Source organism: Silurus meridionalis, chromosome 20 (genome assembly GCF_014805685.1).
Source record: "Silurus meridionalis isolate SWU-2019-XX chromosome 20, ASM1480568v1, whole genome shotgun sequence".
Lineage (NCBI taxonomy): Eukaryota > Metazoa > Chordata > Actinopteri > Siluriformes > Siluridae > Silurus > Silurus meridionalis.
Genome location: NC_060903.1, coordinates 17,829,662 through 17,846,723, shown reverse-complemented (window position 1 = coordinate 17,846,723; position 17,062 = coordinate 17,829,662). Strand labels below are relative to the sequence as shown.

At 44.7% G+C, this 17,062-nt stretch overlaps 1 protein-coding gene across 1 annotated transcript in view; it reads right to left on the bottom strand.

The window, feature by feature from the left end:
• Positions 1 to 763: 763 nt before the first annotated feature.
• zswim5 (zinc finger, SWIM-type containing 5) overlaps positions 764 to 17,062 on the bottom strand; it is a 39,648-nt gene continuing 23,349 nt past the window's right edge. The window contains exons 2-14 of the mRNA XM_046876348.1: positions 13,100 to 13,456; positions 11,402 to 11,550; positions 10,893 to 11,043; positions 9,792 to 9,968; positions 9,520 to 9,696; positions 9,291 to 9,437; positions 7,672 to 7,809; positions 6,283 to 6,540; positions 6,064 to 6,199; positions 5,082 to 5,239; positions 4,723 to 4,886; positions 4,552 to 4,633; positions 764 to 4,432 (exon numbers count right to left, since the gene is read on the bottom strand). Coding sequence (XP_046732304.1) covers positions 3,570 to 4,432; positions 4,552 to 4,633; positions 4,723 to 4,886; positions 5,082 to 5,239; positions 6,064 to 6,199; positions 6,283 to 6,540; positions 7,672 to 7,809; positions 9,291 to 9,437; positions 9,520 to 9,696; positions 9,792 to 9,968; positions 10,893 to 11,043; positions 11,402 to 11,550; positions 13,100 to 13,456 — 2,957 coding nt within the window. The 3' untranslated portion in view covers positions 764 to 3,569. The remainder of the gene's footprint in view (positions 4,433 to 4,551; positions 4,634 to 4,722; positions 4,887 to 5,081; positions 5,240 to 6,063; positions 6,200 to 6,282; positions 6,541 to 7,671; positions 7,810 to 9,290; positions 9,438 to 9,519; positions 9,697 to 9,791; positions 9,969 to 10,892; positions 11,044 to 11,401; positions 11,551 to 13,099; positions 13,457 to 17,062) is intronic.

The window sequence follows — 17,062 nt, the reverse complement described above, 5'->3', positions numbered from 1 at the left end:
TGACACTACAGTAAACCCTATTGTACGAGCAACTAATAGTACGAGCAAACGGAGACACAAGCGACCTTACTCGCAAAATTTTACCGTTTCACGAGCAAATTTCGAAGGCACGAGCAAACCCATGCTGCCGGTTCCCCGTTTTGGTCGCATCAGTCGCTTAGTTAATGACGTATCACTCGGTCGCTCTCGTTGTTCAGTGCAGCAAAAACGTAACTTTTTTAGTTTTATATTTTTATTTCACTAGAAATCTTGAAAAATGTCTCCCAAGAAAATCAGTGATGGTGCTGTGAAAACGAAAGTAAATAGAGTTACCATGGAAACCGAGGAGGTTACGAGCGTAATGCGCATCTCACACTTGCAATCAATCACTACCACATGAGTCAGTGTTCAATTATGTTTACATTACGGAATTTTGCGGTGTATTTGTTAAAATAATCTACAAATACTTTTTAAGTGCAGAAATAAGCGATCGAAAAAGAGATCTCGGAACGGATTAAATCACATTTACATTCATTCTTATGGGGAAAATTTGTTCGGACGTACGAGCAAATGGACCTACGAGCAATTTTCAAGAACGAATTATGCTCGTACAACGGGGTTTTACTGTACTGCCAAAGCTGCCTTTATAGCAAATGAATTAATACCCGACCAATCAGATTCAAGAATTGAACACGTAACAATCAGCGCTTTTTCATCTAAATGATTTCTCGTTTGAACTTGTTTGAAGAACCAAACCCTCAGAACAGATCACGAAGAGACGTTGACGTGTTTCACACTTTATTCATAGAAAAAGCACTGAAATTCAACACAAATCATATAAAATGGTAGTAGCATTACATAAATAGTAATAAATTTTTGTTTATAGACATTAGCTCAAGAGGTTGCACAAACGAAAAAAAAACAAAAAATTGTCGTCGAACTATACTTTTGTGGCAACAAATACTGGATACCTTTTTCATATTTCAGTAGCACGGAGAGGTGACAAACACTTTTCCCTTAAATAAAAAAATGAAAGAAGAGAGGAAAAAAACCGAACTCAAACAGTAGATGAACTAGTGAACAATCTCTACCAGCGATTATTATAACTTTTTTTTTCCTTCTAAACTCTATGGACAGATCAGAACACTGGTACAGTCAACACATTTAGACACGTAAAGAGTTATGGGAAAGAGAGGGGAAAAAAAGGAAAATAAATCGCAGCGCCACAGGATTTTTAAAAAATTTTTTTTATTGTTTTTTTGTGCAATGCTGCTGGATCAGCTAGGCAAGCTACTAAAGATGCTTGGGCGTGTGGAGTTTTTATAAGCAGGCAGCTACGATGGTCCTGCATTCGTCATGAGGGAAAAAGGCAAATGTAGGAAAAGTCTCTAAACCTGCAAAACATCTGCTTGCTCTTCCACCGCTCACGACTCGATCTGGTCGAGGTCACACCAGACGGCTTGAAGGAAACAGACTGTGGAAGGTTTTTTTTTGTGTAAAATAAAATGCGTCTTCTGTGGCAAAGTTTTGGAGGGAAGTTAAGGAATGAAAGTGGGGAAAAACGTTTTAAATCAAAAACGACCCAAACCGAAGTCTCCTCGTATTTATCCGTAACGGCATCTCGAGGCATCATATCTAAACAGAGCTTTTCTGGAATCCTCTCTATTATAATACAGCCAGTGTGTTCTGGAATAGGCATGTGTCCCGAATGCCAGTTATGCTTTAAATGGTGCATATTATAATTCTCTTTCGTAAAATTTTGCCTAAAATGTTGCTCCGTCCAAAGAAGAATTTAGAGCTGTACCACTAATACAGCATGCGTACGCAATCATCAGCTCAGGTCTGGTTTCTACCGCTAGTGGCATCCTTCTGACTCCTTAAATCACTTCGAGAAGATGATAAGGCTTTTAAAGTAAAAAAAAAAAAAAAAAAAAGACATATGCAAATCACTTAAAGGCAAAAGTCCCAAAACTGTCAGTTCCCAAAGAGGGTTAAAGAAAAAAAAAAAAAAAACAGGAAGTGGTTCTGCATAGTCAGTTCAACGGCTGTTCTTCCTTTTCTTGCTTTCTTCCGTTCTTTTTTATTTGTTTTATTTTTTTACACGCCATGCTTCTCTTGCAAATGAAGTATACAAAAGAACAAAAACAAACAAACAAACAAACAAAAAGAAATAAGGAGGAAAATAGAACTGTTCACAGGAGCACCTGAGAAATGTTTTTTTTTTGTTTAGTTTTTTTTTTTTGTAAAAAAAAGTCTTTCTGCCGTCACATTCCCAGCCCGCGACAAATTCAAGTATCCGAAAAGAAAATAACAAAAAAAAAAAAAAAAGAGGAAACCATACAGTTATCATAAATAATTATAACTTTACAATTTTTTGAATTGACACTTTCATATTTACAATATCTTAAATGCTTATGCTACTATTTTTTTTTGTTTCGTTTCTTTAAGTGATTCCCTGAGAACTGAGTTGAGCATCTTGTCCTTTCTCTCCAGGTTTCCTTCCGTTCGTAGCCGCCGAGTGCATTCTAAGTGTTGGGAGCCGAGCGGGCACTTGTAGGGGTGGCTGAGGGTGGCATGTGGAAGATGTTCTGTTTTTTGGTCCTCTTGCATTTAAAATAAAAAAGTAATTGTTAATGACGGACACGGTGAAAGGGGAGGAAGCGAATCAAGTGCTTGTATTACAACACAACTACAGGAACTATTTTTGTTTCTGAACAGAACAACATGGCTGATGTTCCAATAATCACTGCCAAACGTTACTACTTTTAAAAGGGCGCTTACGTAGATGGAAAATTTGATGAAGCATTGCATGCATGATAACGCTGAGCTTTAATGGTGCAAGAATCTCTGGTTAAGTCTGCATTTCACCCCTCCCCCAAAAATAAATCCATTTTCAGAAAGATGAGGTCTTTGTTCATATTTAGGCGGAGAAGGAAACCCCTTGCTCTTCTCAGGTGTGGAGGCGTGGCTCTCAGTAATGTTCCCTTAAATCTTCCCAACACGAGAAATAAAGGCGAAGAAAAACCAAGAAGGAGCGGACAGAGGGGAGGGTGGCGTTCACGGCTTGGCTGATTCCTGGTTAATGTAGATTCTGCGCTAAGATGAGGAACACCTTGATGTTCCAGCTAGCTTTTTTTCGCTCTACCCTCTGGAACAAGGCCTCAGCCTCATTCCTCATCCTGTTAAAGCTGTTCCTTAAAATACGATCGAGGTATGACTGTTAACACTGTGTGCGAGTGTTTTTTTTCTCCGGAATGACTGTTTCGAGCTCGTTGCTGAAAAAACAAACAAAACAAGAATCAGAACCACCAATCACCACGATGGAAAAGGCTCAAAATACTCCGCCTATCATTTGGTTTTTTTTCTTTATGTGCCACTTCTGCGTCTGTATTAAACTAAAGCGAGCATAAGCCAAAATTCAAAAAGTTGTTCTGGCCTCCACAGGTTCGAATAAATCCGTGAACGTTGGTTGTTCACTAAACGCAAACTGTATCAAACAAACAAACCAAAAAAAGGATATTTAGAATATACAGGAAGAAAATAATGCCTTAAATAAACAAGGAGTTAGTGGGGAGTCCATTCAAGGCTCCTCAGCCGAAGCGTTCACGCACGAGCATCATCAGTTTCTTCTTGCCCTTGTAGATTTGTTTGAGGTTGTCGATAAACTGGGCGAACTGCACATGGCCGTCGTGCGCCATCAGGAAGGTGTCACGTGCTTTGCCCAGGAATTCAATGAACTCACCATAGTGGCGTGGGCTAATGTGCGTAAGACGCGAGTGTGTGGTGCTGATGTAGGCACCAATGGCGGCGTCCAGCAGCTGGCGCAGTGGCGCCTTGTCCGTGCTCATCAGCTTGCCTGAGCTGCGGCGGCCGGGAATACCGGCCAAGCCGGGCGCCGTCACCGTGCATCGGCGCAGGATGTCCGAGAGCACGGTGGCACAGCGCACGCCTTTCACCACCAGGGGCACCATGGCTCCCAGCTCGTTCTTGCCCAGCGAATGGCTGAGAGCGCACGCCCACAGGACGTCGTTAATGGCAGGATGCGTGTCTTGGTTGTACGCCAGGCTGACATGTGCCATGGCCAGTGACGCCAGTTTGAAGGCACGCAGCGGGTAGCCGCGGTGCTCCATGTATCGCGCGATGGTGAAAAGCTGTGCATGCGTCATAGCCGTCGCCGCCGCATCCACCGCGATCTGGTAGGCTGTCTCAAAGGCAACGTGCTCCTTCTCACAAAGCGTGAGCGCAGACAACGCGCAGTTGGCCGGGTCCTTCATAGCGCACTGCAGCGCGAGCGTTCGCGCACAGCTCGCCAGTTCCTCTCGCTGCCCGTAGTCCAGGCTGAGACGCAGCGCCGTGCCGTGAGACATTACAGCAGCAGCAACGATACTTGTAGCCTCGGTGGGTGTGAACAGTGTGTACCAACTCTGCAGAATGCTGACCAGTGCCCGCAGACCTACAAGGTACCGAACAAGAGAAAAGTCACCACCAGCAAGAAAAATGCTTCGGAGTCATCGATATATACGCAGTATTGATTTTACAAAAACAGAGAATACAGGTGCGTTTAATACAGACCGACTTCAGTGGCGCAGGTGACTAGCCAACGCACCATCTCTCTGCGTCTCCAGTTCAGGGTCGACAGAGTCATCCTCATCACCTACAAAGTAAAGGAATGAGGTGATATAACTGACTCAGACAGACTAAACAAAACAAACAACACACACACACACACACACACACACTCACCTGAAGGCCGAGTTCCAGGGCAACATTGAGCAGGGTGATGTCAGGTGGGCTGTCTGCAGGTGTGGCAATCTTGAATGCGTCTTGAGCCAGTTTGAAGATAAGTGAGGAGGAGTGGATGTTTTTCTGAATGGCCTCAAGGACTGTGCGCAGTCTCAGCATGTCTCCTGTTCGAAAAACAAACACACGTTAGCGTCTAGTGCAAAACAACAGAATTCTCTGCGGAATAGATCGCGTCTGATTTTCGACTTTTAGGGTTATAAGGAAACTCGTTCAAAAATCATTTGCCAAATTTTCACTTTAATTGAATTCTGTGGAAAAAGCGAAAGTTTGAAAGTGCTGAGTTCGTGCATATTACTCACCCTTGGCTGCAGTGAGCATGGTCGATGCCAGCTCACACTGCTGGGACTCCAGGTGCCCGAGGGTGAACCAGCGTGGGTATCTGCTCGGGACAATGGAGATACCATGGTGCGGGTGACCCACATCACCTGACGGAGCTGTGGACTCCAGAACAGGCAACCTGCAAAAAACCCAACACATTAACACCAGAGCGTACGCCATCGTGTTTATAGACATCATATACACAATAACACACTACTCATTATGGCCTGTGATCTATATCATGTACAACGAAGAGTCAAAGCTCTAAATGCTACGCCGATGTTAAAGCACGAACTACATTTGTATACTGGAACATGATTGGTCCCTTATATTCTTTGATGTTCACACAAGATGAACCCCACACTGCAGCACTGCTCAGGGTTCAATTAGCTTGGTCTCTGCACTCGGCTCTGTGCTCCACTGCTCGTGTCTGAGAATGCAGTGGGAGCAAAAATTATTGATCGTTCATGTATCAGCAAGAACCCAGTATGATCTGGGCCGGGATTACAGACAGCACAGTAATAAAAGCCCACGGAGAACCCACTGATGCACCATTACACAAGAGACACAAGGGCCTGGAAGGTCACATGATCATGCAGTGCTGGTTTCTCTTCTAGAACACTGATTCAGCTCATCCAGGGTTTGATAATGAGCTGAGAAGTTAACTTGAGCAGCTCACATCTCTTCCTTGTTGAGCTTTTCTCGTATATACGGTGATGGTTTCACACGACGGGGCACTAAGAACAGATATCGACTCTTATAAGAGACTGGACATCAGTTGTACGGTTGTTGCTATAATGATGTGATGATAATTTGATTTGATGATATTTCACTGTTTGAGCTGTTACAAATTTTTTGGTTTAAAATATAGTTGTTTTTACTTATTAAGTACACGTTGGAGACTCTTGCAGTCCTCAGAAACCTGGATAGGGAACACTGGGTCACTCTGTACAAACTTCTCACCTCATGGCTCTCAGGCCGATCTTGTAGGCCAGGTCTGTATCGTGGGGAAGGAGTGCTGTGAAAAGGTACTTAGCAAACGTGTGCATGGGTACACTTTCTCTGTGGATTACCTCGCCCAGGCCACTGAACGGACCACCTATAAAGAAGCAACAATGTCAGGATTCAATATATTTCCTCAAGCTACACACCACTACGCTGTGTACAAAGTAAGAACCACACCTTCCAGCAGAAGCATGGCCTGCTTGCGGAGTGTGTGCACCAGCAACTCGTCCAGCTCCAGCTCCTGCAGCTTGGCGACTATCTGCTCCTCGTTGCGACACACTTTATCCTGGGCGTACAAGCCCTCGGGCATTAATCTCTGCTGCCCCATACCCATCAGTGCTACCTCTAACGCCAAGGCCAGGTACGACTCGCCAGCGTCTGGGCAGCCCCACACCGGCACGTGCTGATACACAGGGGGTTTGGGATCACTGGAATCTGAAAGAGAGAGAGTAAAATAAATAAGTTACACTCAGGCTTGGATTTAAAAAAATGCCTCTAATGTGTAATATGAAGGCATTCACGTGTAAAAATGCGTACGAGTGTACGTGGGTGTAACCACGGAGAAAATAAAACACCATCTGTTTGGGAAGAGTGTCAGCACCAGTTATTAAATCCTGGCTACAATTCTTATGTTTGCATTAGACAGTGTGAGGGAACACCAAAAACAACACACATAGAGGTGCACACACACACTCCAAATACTGTATATACATGTACACACACACACAAACACACACACACACACACACACACACACACACACACACATGGACGGCCTGAAGAACCCCTACTAAGTGACAAATGAATGAGATTTGCTAATTCACACTTCTATTAGAAAAAGACAGAGTATACTTCTGAAGGTGCGAACGAGCGTCTGGAGATCATGCAGTTTTTCTTGCACACGGGCGAAGGAAAAAAAATAGAAATGACAGCAGGAACGCGAGCAGGAACGCAAGTGGGCGAGAGAGATTGAGGTTGAAAAGAAGAGAAAGAGAAAACCAAAGAAGGAGAGATGTTCGCATTTGCTCCAGCTGTTGTTAATGCTTAGGAGTTTCTGATTGGATGAGCTTTTAGGCCACACCCACATCGCTACGAAATGCCAGATGTTTCCAAATGTGTGATGGGAGTCAAACAAAGGCCTGTGCTGCATACACCCCATACACACTTTAGCTCACACACACACACACACACACACACACACACACACACACAGTACCACTTGGCTGCATTATTCCAAATCACAATAGCTCCCTGTTGGTTTCACACAATAGCAACACAAAAGGCAACACTCAGCAGCTCGGAGCGACGTATATAATGCAAATGACTGATTTTATACATTTTACTTCAGCGTGTCATCAGAGTGACCCCACGGCTACAATACAACCATACAATGACACACACACACACACACACACACACACACACACACACACACACACACACACACACACACAATACAGTGTCGTTTTAAAAGGTATGAAAGGCTATAGAAGCCTAATTCCTTCCAACGTACAAAACACACACACGCACCACCCTCCCCCCATCTGCCAACCCATAATAGCCTACCTCCGGTATCCATGGCGTTGTCGTCCTCCACTCGACACGTCTCCGTTAGAGTAGCAAACAGGCAGCCGATGGGGTCGAGTGGGTGACCCACCCAGCCCTCCAGATTGGTTGTGCTGGTCATTCCTCTCTGCAACAGCTCTACACACACACACACACACACACACACACACACATAAATGAATTATGGGTGATAAAAGGCTCAGCGCAATTAATCTAACAGCTGTTTCCTAAAACACAGAACGGTACTTCAGCAACATTCGGCTGCACTGCACATCTTGATGTTCACTCCAGATTCAACTCATCCGTATGTTCAAGCTGTCGATGTATGACAGATGGTCTGGATGCAATTCTCAAGCTCCAAAAGTAAGTGCCCCCTCTCAAAGACCCTCATAGTATTTGATTCAAGGTATTAAAATCATACTCAAAGTTTTTTTTGTAGAGGAAGATCAGGCATAACATTATGACTTTATAACAGAATGAGTGGAGTGGTGAAGTGAAGAACACTGATGATCTCCTCATCATGGAAGCTGTTAGTGGGTGGATTTATTTATTAGTCAGCGAGTGAACATTTTGTCCTCGAAGTTGACGTGTTAGATGCAGGAAAAATGGGCGAGTGTAAGAATTTGAGCGAGTTTATCAAAGGCCAAATTGTGACGTCTAGACGTCTGGGTCGGAGCATCTCCAATTCTGCAGCTCTTGTGGGTTTGTTCTGGTTTGCAGTGATCAGAATTTATTAAAAGTGCTCCAAGGAAGGAACAGTGGTGAACCGGCGACAGGGTCACGTGCGGCCGAGGCTCATTGATGCACGTGAGGAGCGAAGGCTGGTCCGTGTGGACGAGCTCCTGTAGCTCCAACTGCTGAAGAATTTCATGCTGCTGATGATCGACGACTGTTTTATTAGCAAAAGGAGACCAACACAATATTAGGCAGTTGGTCATAATGTTATGCTGATCAGTGTATTGGAATAATAATCAACCCAATTCCACACCAACACCATTTTTAAATGATGTTTGCAAGAAAAGTTCGATAGAAATCTTCTCTGCCAACATTCGCTAGAGTTGATGTGAGATAATGTGGAAATCAAGTGCACGAGGTAACAATTTATTCGGAGAATTCCCTCACCTACGTGGTATTTTCATCAGCATTGCACCGAACTTTGAGCTTGTGATGCAACATGATATCCTTCTTAAAACTTTCATGACCGTACTCCGGATTATTTATTTATCTTTTATTTATCTTTACATAAACAGTCCATTGTTACTTGATAAAATATGAATGCGGTACTAGTGAATGTGTTATGAAAGCTTAATGTAGGTTCCCAGTATTCAAATCTCAGCCAAAGTCAACTCAACTCATCTGGATTTGGCTTCACACTTAATTCTACACACTTAAAACACACACACACACACACACACACACACACACACACACACACACACACAAAACAACCTGTGTGATGCAGCAAGGCCTTGGAGCTCTACATGAGGAGATAAGTGAAACCTGGAGCACAATGCAGCTTTTGTATGTTTTTTGGCTTCTACAGGTATGCTACGATGCAGAGCAGATAATAACTTTCATGTTCGTGTGTGTGTGTGTGTGTGTGTGTGTGTGTGTGTTACCTTTCTTCTGGTGTTTGTAAATGTCCAGCTGCCTCTGCTGCTGAAGCCGGAGCGTATTGATGATCGCCACGGCCAATCGCAGAGCTTCTCTCGGGTAACCGTGGGAACGCAGGGCGTCCACCCTGGCACATGCGGTCGGCACGTGATCTGCAAAAAAAGTCATGTGACGTATTATTAGACATGGCCACACGTAATAAATGGGTGTGTCCGTGCTGTGTGTGTGTCTTACCCAGCCAAAGCGGCAGGCCTTGAGGGTTAAAGAGCAGGTTTTCTCCCTCTCTCTGGTAAGCCGGTGAGACGTAGAAATCACTGCTGATGATTCTCTGCAGGTGGCTGTCCTGCCAGTGCAAGTCGCACGCTTCCATGGCGCGCGTGAACACCGTCCTTCTCGGCCTGGCCAACGAGTCTAAAGCGCACACGACATGCAGGAGATATTTAATGATACAATTCATCAGTAAAATCGAGTCTAAACACGTCGTAGGTCTGAGTTTTTTCGCCCACCATGTGCCAGGTTGCTCTGGGGCAGGGCGTTGGTGATGTTGGGAAGCTCGCTGCCGTAGTTGCCGTCCTCCAGCGGGCAGATATCCATGTCGCTCCACTTTTTCAGCTGTTTGAGCCATGCGCTCTTCTCCTCGCTCTTACAGTGCGGGTTCAGCACAATGCACACCCACAGCGCACCTGCGGAACAACAGAGCCGTTACCGAGGAGCACAAGAGGAACCGAGATAAAGAGGCAAAAGAAAAAGATGAGAGAGAGGACCGAGCGAACAGAAAGAAAGCCCGAGGCGGAGAGGAGAAGGAGGAGGGGGAACTGCACTCCGCCTGGAGTTTAATGGGACTTTAAAAGTGAAATGGAAAAATGAGAAGTCCGTGTGTAATGGAGAAGGTGAGAAGGTGCTGGTGTCTTGACTGTCAAATAGTGAAGGTGTGTGAAGCAGAAAAGGACATTTTTATTTGATATAAGCTCCAGAGACACACAGCTGCAGTAGACCGCCGTCATGTCTCTCAGATTCGTGCATCGATCCCACCATGACCAGATATCCAGTAAATTCTAAATCTCCTTTCCTATTGGTTGATAGGATCGACAGGATTATTCTGGATTGATGGAGGGAAAAGGGGCGGAGCTCTGATATCCAGCAGCCATTTTCAGGAATCTACCCTTGTAAATGGCCTGATCAATAGAAAGCAGGCTGAGAGAAGGAAAGGCCATTGATTTTGTGGCCATATTTGATGGCTAGTGTTGCTCTTCCTTTTCATGTCTTCTGTGTATATCGCTTTCGGACATGCATTAACGCGGTGATGTTAAGAGCGAGGAAATAAGAGATAATCAGTGTTATTCACATAATGTTCTGCCTGATCGGTGCACGTTAAGGAGGATACAGGGGTGTGGTTACCAATCGATAGTAGTCGTTACCTTTATTTAATATTAAAATATTTCATGCGAACTGTTCAGCTGGCTTCTAGTTCTACTTACTACTAAGCTCATTTCCGGCCCGTCAGTATTTTCAGGACTTCAGGACAAACTGGACCGACACGAATGAAGCTATAGCGCTATAATCATTTCATCTTGTACGTCTAGTCACGTGACGACGTGACAACTCACCCAACTCGTCCCACAGCTGCCGACACTTGTCCGTCATTCCTGTGCCCTGCTGTCGCCATAGCGATAGTCGAGGATCAGCCATAAACTGCTCCGTGATGAGGGTGAGCATGCGAGCTCCATTCGAATCCCGCATTCGCAGCATCTCCCGCACCTACACACAGACACAGACACACACACTTAATAACACACTCTCAATATACAATCGCACCAACACAGCTGAAAATCACATGAAATATACATGAAATACAGCAGGCACAGAGGATGATGGTAATAATAATGTCCAAATTCGTCAGCTGAATCTCTCTCTCTATCACACACACACACACACACACACACACACAGGAAATAAGAGGCCGCTTGACATTTTATTAAAGCACATTGATTTAAATTGTCCTCGCAGGATTTTATAGCGCAATCATTTATCACAATAGGATCTTTAATATTGAGCATGTCTTCCGCATAATGTGCAGATGCGCACACACACACACACACACACTAACGTCTCTCACCTTGGCGAACATGGAGTTCAGCTGCTTTCCCGAGCCATAGTAGCCTCCCTGGGAGAGGAACTGCTTGACTTGCTCACGTACCTGCTCCTCATCCAGGTGCCAGCAGTTATCATCATCGATACTGGCTCCTGCTGTGGGGTCCGGGGCCCCTAAAGCACACAAAACCACACAAAAAAAACAACAACAATTAGTCCAAAATGTTGTATTAATAGTGAGTGTGGCTTTTATGTCGGGAAAAACGATAAAACACGAACAGTTGTCGTTTTGTATTGCTTTGCCGGAGTTGCCGTAACTGTTCTGTTTTTTGGACCGAAGCTTCAATGTGGTGCTGACATTTAGTCCATCGGTCAAAGCTGTCACAAATAAGCAACCTCACAAAGACAATTACAAGGTCTCAGAAATAATCAGAATTTCTGGTTTCTGTTATTTCGATCATACTGATGCCTAAATAGTTTTTCATGATAAATTGTCATTTTATGTTTGTATTTTTATCCAGTATCCATTTTTATTTTCAATTCAGTTTATCTATCAGTTTATTAATCGGTTATGCGCAAGTATAATGGGTGGTGCATGTATGATTTTACAGCAGTATTACGCAGACAGCACTTCGATCAAATAACTCCAAAAGACTTCATTTCCACCCCATAAAAATGCTCTTTTTCCCTAATCGTGCTTGTCTTTGGATGAAGTCACACTTTCAGCGAGGAGCACGCATCGATTTGGGAAAAACAACCGAAATGGAAAGCATTCATTTATTTCATCACTTTATCAAGAGATCACTGATATCAGTTCATTTTAAATTGAGGCCTCATTGGGACACACACACACACACACACACACACACACAGTTCTGCTTTTTTTTATATCCAAACATAGTCACAAACTCATACGCAAGAAGAAATTGAAGATTAACGTTGTGAAGGTCATGCGTTATTAATTTAATTATTTAACCAAAATAATGTTTCACTATTAATAATAATCAGTTCTCAATAGCAAAAGGTTCATTCATTTCCACCATCACAGTGCGCTCCTTGGTGAACCCCTGATCAGTGCCCCAGTCAGACAGAAAGAGGGCACTTCCTGGCTTATCTGCCATTTGTGCTGAGACTGACTTTAATGTTCCACTGGAGGAGAAAGGAAAAGGTAAAAGAGGTCTGCTTTCCCTCACCTCCCCACCTCCAAGCTAAATCTGGGACTTGTGAGTGCTCGGAACACTAACATAAACCGTGCAGGGATATTTCAGCCTCAAGAGCCGTGCTTGGCAGAGCTAAAACTAACACGGCTCCCTGATAGGGTCTTAAAACGAAACAGTTACGAGTTACGAGCGAACACTTAGACACTTCTGAGGAGAACCCCAGCACATGACCAGATTCCTGGTAAGATTTCTCCCATTTCCTAGATTCCCCGCTCACAGGGAAGCGCCCTAGCTGATTGTTAACGACGACGTGAGGCAGATACCAGAGCTCGAGTTGAGAAGCTTCAGATGTGTGTTTTACATACCGTGTGAAATGCGTTACTGTTCGGCAGCGCCATCAAAACTGCTTTGAATGTGTAAATGTTGTCAGAACAAATTTCACTATTCAAATAATCCTTTCCGTTTTTCATAATATTTACTTACTTGGAGGCGAAAGAAAAATCCGCATCTGAAAGTGGTAATTACTGAACTAATTTGAATGTGTGAAATACAGCGCTCTTTACCGTGCACTTGGTTGATCTCCGAGTTGGACGACAGGATCTCATCGGCGAGTTTCTGCGCCGTGGGCAGCACTTCGGTGTGGTGTGCCGTGATCAGATACTGCACCAGTTTCTGCAGCTGGTCCCGGTTCATCTGGAAGAGCGTCTCAGAGATGGGCAGCCGCAGCTTCACCTGCTCGGCCCGCCGGATTCGGTACAGCGAGAGCGCCACCACGTGGGCGCAGTAGAAGATGTCGCGGTTTCCACAACCGCATGTGACCGATGTGATCTTGCAGCGGTCGAAGCTAATAGCCACACGGTGCATCACCTCGGGCTCTGAGTGTGTGGCCGGTTCTGTTACTGTTCCACTGAGGTGGAAACCTGGAGGGAAACATAGAAGAAGAACATTGGTGGTATTATTAACTGTATCCAAGAGAAAAAGATGACCAACAAAATGTGGTTTTAAATACAACTTAATGATATAAAGCATTATTTCAGACAATTGATTTATCAATAATCGAACAGCATTTAAAAGCACAGCAATAAAAATAAAACCGCAATTCTAAAATCAACCAGTTTGTAAGATTGATAAAGCTTGAGGGTTTTTTTATATCAGTTTAGAAGTTTTTAAACCTTTCAAACTTCAGCTTTACAGCCTCACATGCACTACTGTGGTCCCCGAAGCCCTTTCTGATGGGTCTGGGAGAGGAGGGGGCTCCTGCAGTTACATAACCACCACCCAGGCTGCACTGATCTTATATGGTAATGGATTAAGGTCATCCAATCCTCTCAGAAAAAAAAAAGAGAGGAAAAAGATCCCAGGAGTGCTCGGAGACTCACATGTCCTGGAAAGATGGGGGGGATACAAGACGAAAGTAGATCCTCTGTGACCTTTGACCTTCATCTCCCTATGGGTCTGGGTTTAAATTCATCCTTGGGGAGAGCGTATTGGGGTTGTAATGCCGGAGCTGATAGGTAGGGGTGCTGCAAAGTCTCGCCCTCAAACAAGTCCCAGAGGAGACGGGGGTTAAAATGTGGGGCAAATATGCTTAAGGCTGAAGGATTGAGGGAGGGAAGGAGAGGGTATATGGGTAGCCTTGTTTCCAGGCTTCGACTGGTTTAAATATTAATGATTAGGGCATGGACAATGGGGGTGGTACGGCGGAGATTATAGTATCACTCTAACCCTAACACCGCACCATGGCAACCCAAACTGGTTTATCAAAACAAGGGGGGGATTAACGGAACCTAAAGCCAAAACCCACTGTAGGATATGTTACTCAACATTAATCCTGGTCTTTTAGCTCGTTCATACGGTTTAAAGTCTCATATCTGTGCGAGAGGCAATTACGATTAGCGAGGTTCAATGGAAACTATAGTACTCGTGCAACACTTTACACGAAGCCGAATAAATAAAATAAAAAACATGCTCATACTCATGCCTCCTGCATGGCCACAATTTGATGTGTGCACCAACACCAAGTCTCGGTTTAGGGTGACGTCTAACCAGAGCTAGCAAAACCCTCTTCAGCTTTGCCAAATCCCACAAAAGGCTTTTCCAGACGAGTTCTCCTAAGAAGGCGTCCTCCCAGTCCCTCCCCTCCTTAAGATTTTTTTTTTCAGAAAACAAATCCGACGTCCAGTTTACCTCCTAGCGCTTTCAGGCAGCGCCGGCGAGCACAGAGGCACCTGATTAAGGCGAGTTTATGGTGATGTCTGTTTCCAGTTTGATAAAGTCTGAAAAGGAGAGGGGCTAGCCTCCGCTTAAATGGAGATCCGAGCGAGAACAAAGACGCACAAGACGAGAGCAGAATGTGTTTTTTTATGGACCAGGGCGTTTCTTTTAGGCTAATGCACAAGCAGTTAAGCCTTGTGTGGCCTTCGTGCTGCACCGAAAGGAACCGGGACGCCACTGCTGCGAAAAAAGAGAGAGTGCTAGAAAGAAATGAAAGGGAGCACATAATGGCAAGATGCTATCCTTTCGCTAGATCTGTGGCAGGCCATTGTACAGCAAGGTTGCAGGATGAATACTTAGACAGGAACTTGCACGATTTCTTAGACAAGGCCCACTGCAGATCATGCAAACATCAACGTGTTTTCCATTTCAAAGTGGAAAGCCTTGGAGTGGAGCGAGATCATGCAGATCATGGAGATTAGATGGCAAAACAAAAGCTCTGGCAGTAAATCGTGGCATATTGCACCGAATCATCTTATGAGCACCCTGGAGGAAACGGGGTATTGATATTCCCACATGAGATGCAGGGAGACGACCATTTAAAGTGCCATTAAATACAATAATTGTTTAACCTTAATCTTTGGAAAATCTTAAAACCAAAAACTCCACCACAATCAGCATACGGCAGTTACAACTATAACCCTGCGCATCAGTGGCCACCGAAACGCCATCAATCTGAAAGATGACGGCTTTGAGAGAGGAGAGTGCTCTACAAAGAATGGTCTCCTCCTCCTCCCGCTGTCCTTGCTGACTCCATTCCACTAAATTGCTCTTTATCAGATACGCCGAGGGTGACTCAGGACTTCTCATCTGCCCAGGAGGAGGAAAAAAAACGAGAGCGAGAGAGACAGGAGGATGGCAAGGAGAATGAAATTGAGACTCTGTGTGTGTGTGTGTGTGTGTGTGTGTGTGTGTGTGTGTGTGTGTGTGTGTGTGTGTGTGTGTGTTTGTCAGAGAAAGAGAAAGAGTGTGACACTGCAAAACAAGCCACAGGGAGTCCTGCTACACTGCAGGAGACCTTGTGCCTGTTACTAGCCTCCTCAAGACTGAGGATCAAATTCTGCACCAGTCTTCCTGCACATACAAGATTCAATATAACGCATCAACCAGACTCCACCCCCCGTGGCCTGCGCCAGTTCAATTTATTTTCACCAAATTGTCTATCAGATGTGTAAAGTCACTACGGCCAAACCTCCTTTACCCCGGCTGAGGACAGAGGCACCTCTTTCAAGCAAAACTACTGCTACCGATAAATAAAACTTGAAGGACATCATACACTGATCAGTCATAAATGTGAACATTTTGTCCACAAAGTTGATGTGTTAGAAGCAGGAAAAATGGGCGGGCGTAAGGACCTGAAACGAGTTTAACAAGGGCCGAATTGTGACGTCTAGACGTCTGGTCAGAGCGTCTCCAAAACTGCAGCTCTTCTGTTCTGGTCTGCAGTGGTCAGAATCTATTAAAAGTGCTCCAAGGAAGGAACAGTGGTGAACCGGCGACAGGGTCACGTGCGGCCGAGGCTCACTGATGCACGTGAGGAGCGAAGGCTGGTCCGTGTGGTCCGATCCAACAGACGAGCTCCTGTAGCTCGAACTGCTGAAGAAGTTCATTCTGCTAATGATTGATGACTGTTTTATCAGCAAAAGGGGACCAACACAATATTAGGCAGTTAGTCATAATGTTATGCTGATCGATTTGTAAATTAATCTTTTCTCACTTGCTCATGTGATGTGAGAGGGGTGGAGACTGAGGAAAACTGATGAAGATCGACGTTAAAGGTCTTTTATACTCCTTTCATTACAAGCCTTTGTTGTTTTGATAAGCAATACATGCTTCACTACCATCCTCTCCATGGCTGCTCTTTTCATGCTGACCTCCGAGGCAGAGTGTGTGTGTGTGTGTGTATGGGCTGCCTCCTATACCAGGTCTTTTTGATCAATCGGTACCTGGCTGAGAGGAGGCCTCGGGCAGACAAAGAAGAGAGAGAAAAAGAGAGAGATAGAGATAGAGCGAGAGATGAGAAGATGTCGTAAGCAGATGGAGCACCAGTGTCGATCACAATAAGCCATGCAGTGTCAGCCTGGAGGAATAATGACACTGCTCCAGTTAATGTGGGTCATTGTGCTCTCTCTCTGTGCTACACACACACACACACACACACACACACACACACACACACACACACACACACACCCCAGCTCATGGGCAGGCATTCAGCCTACTTGACTGGCTTGTTTAAGATACACAAGGCT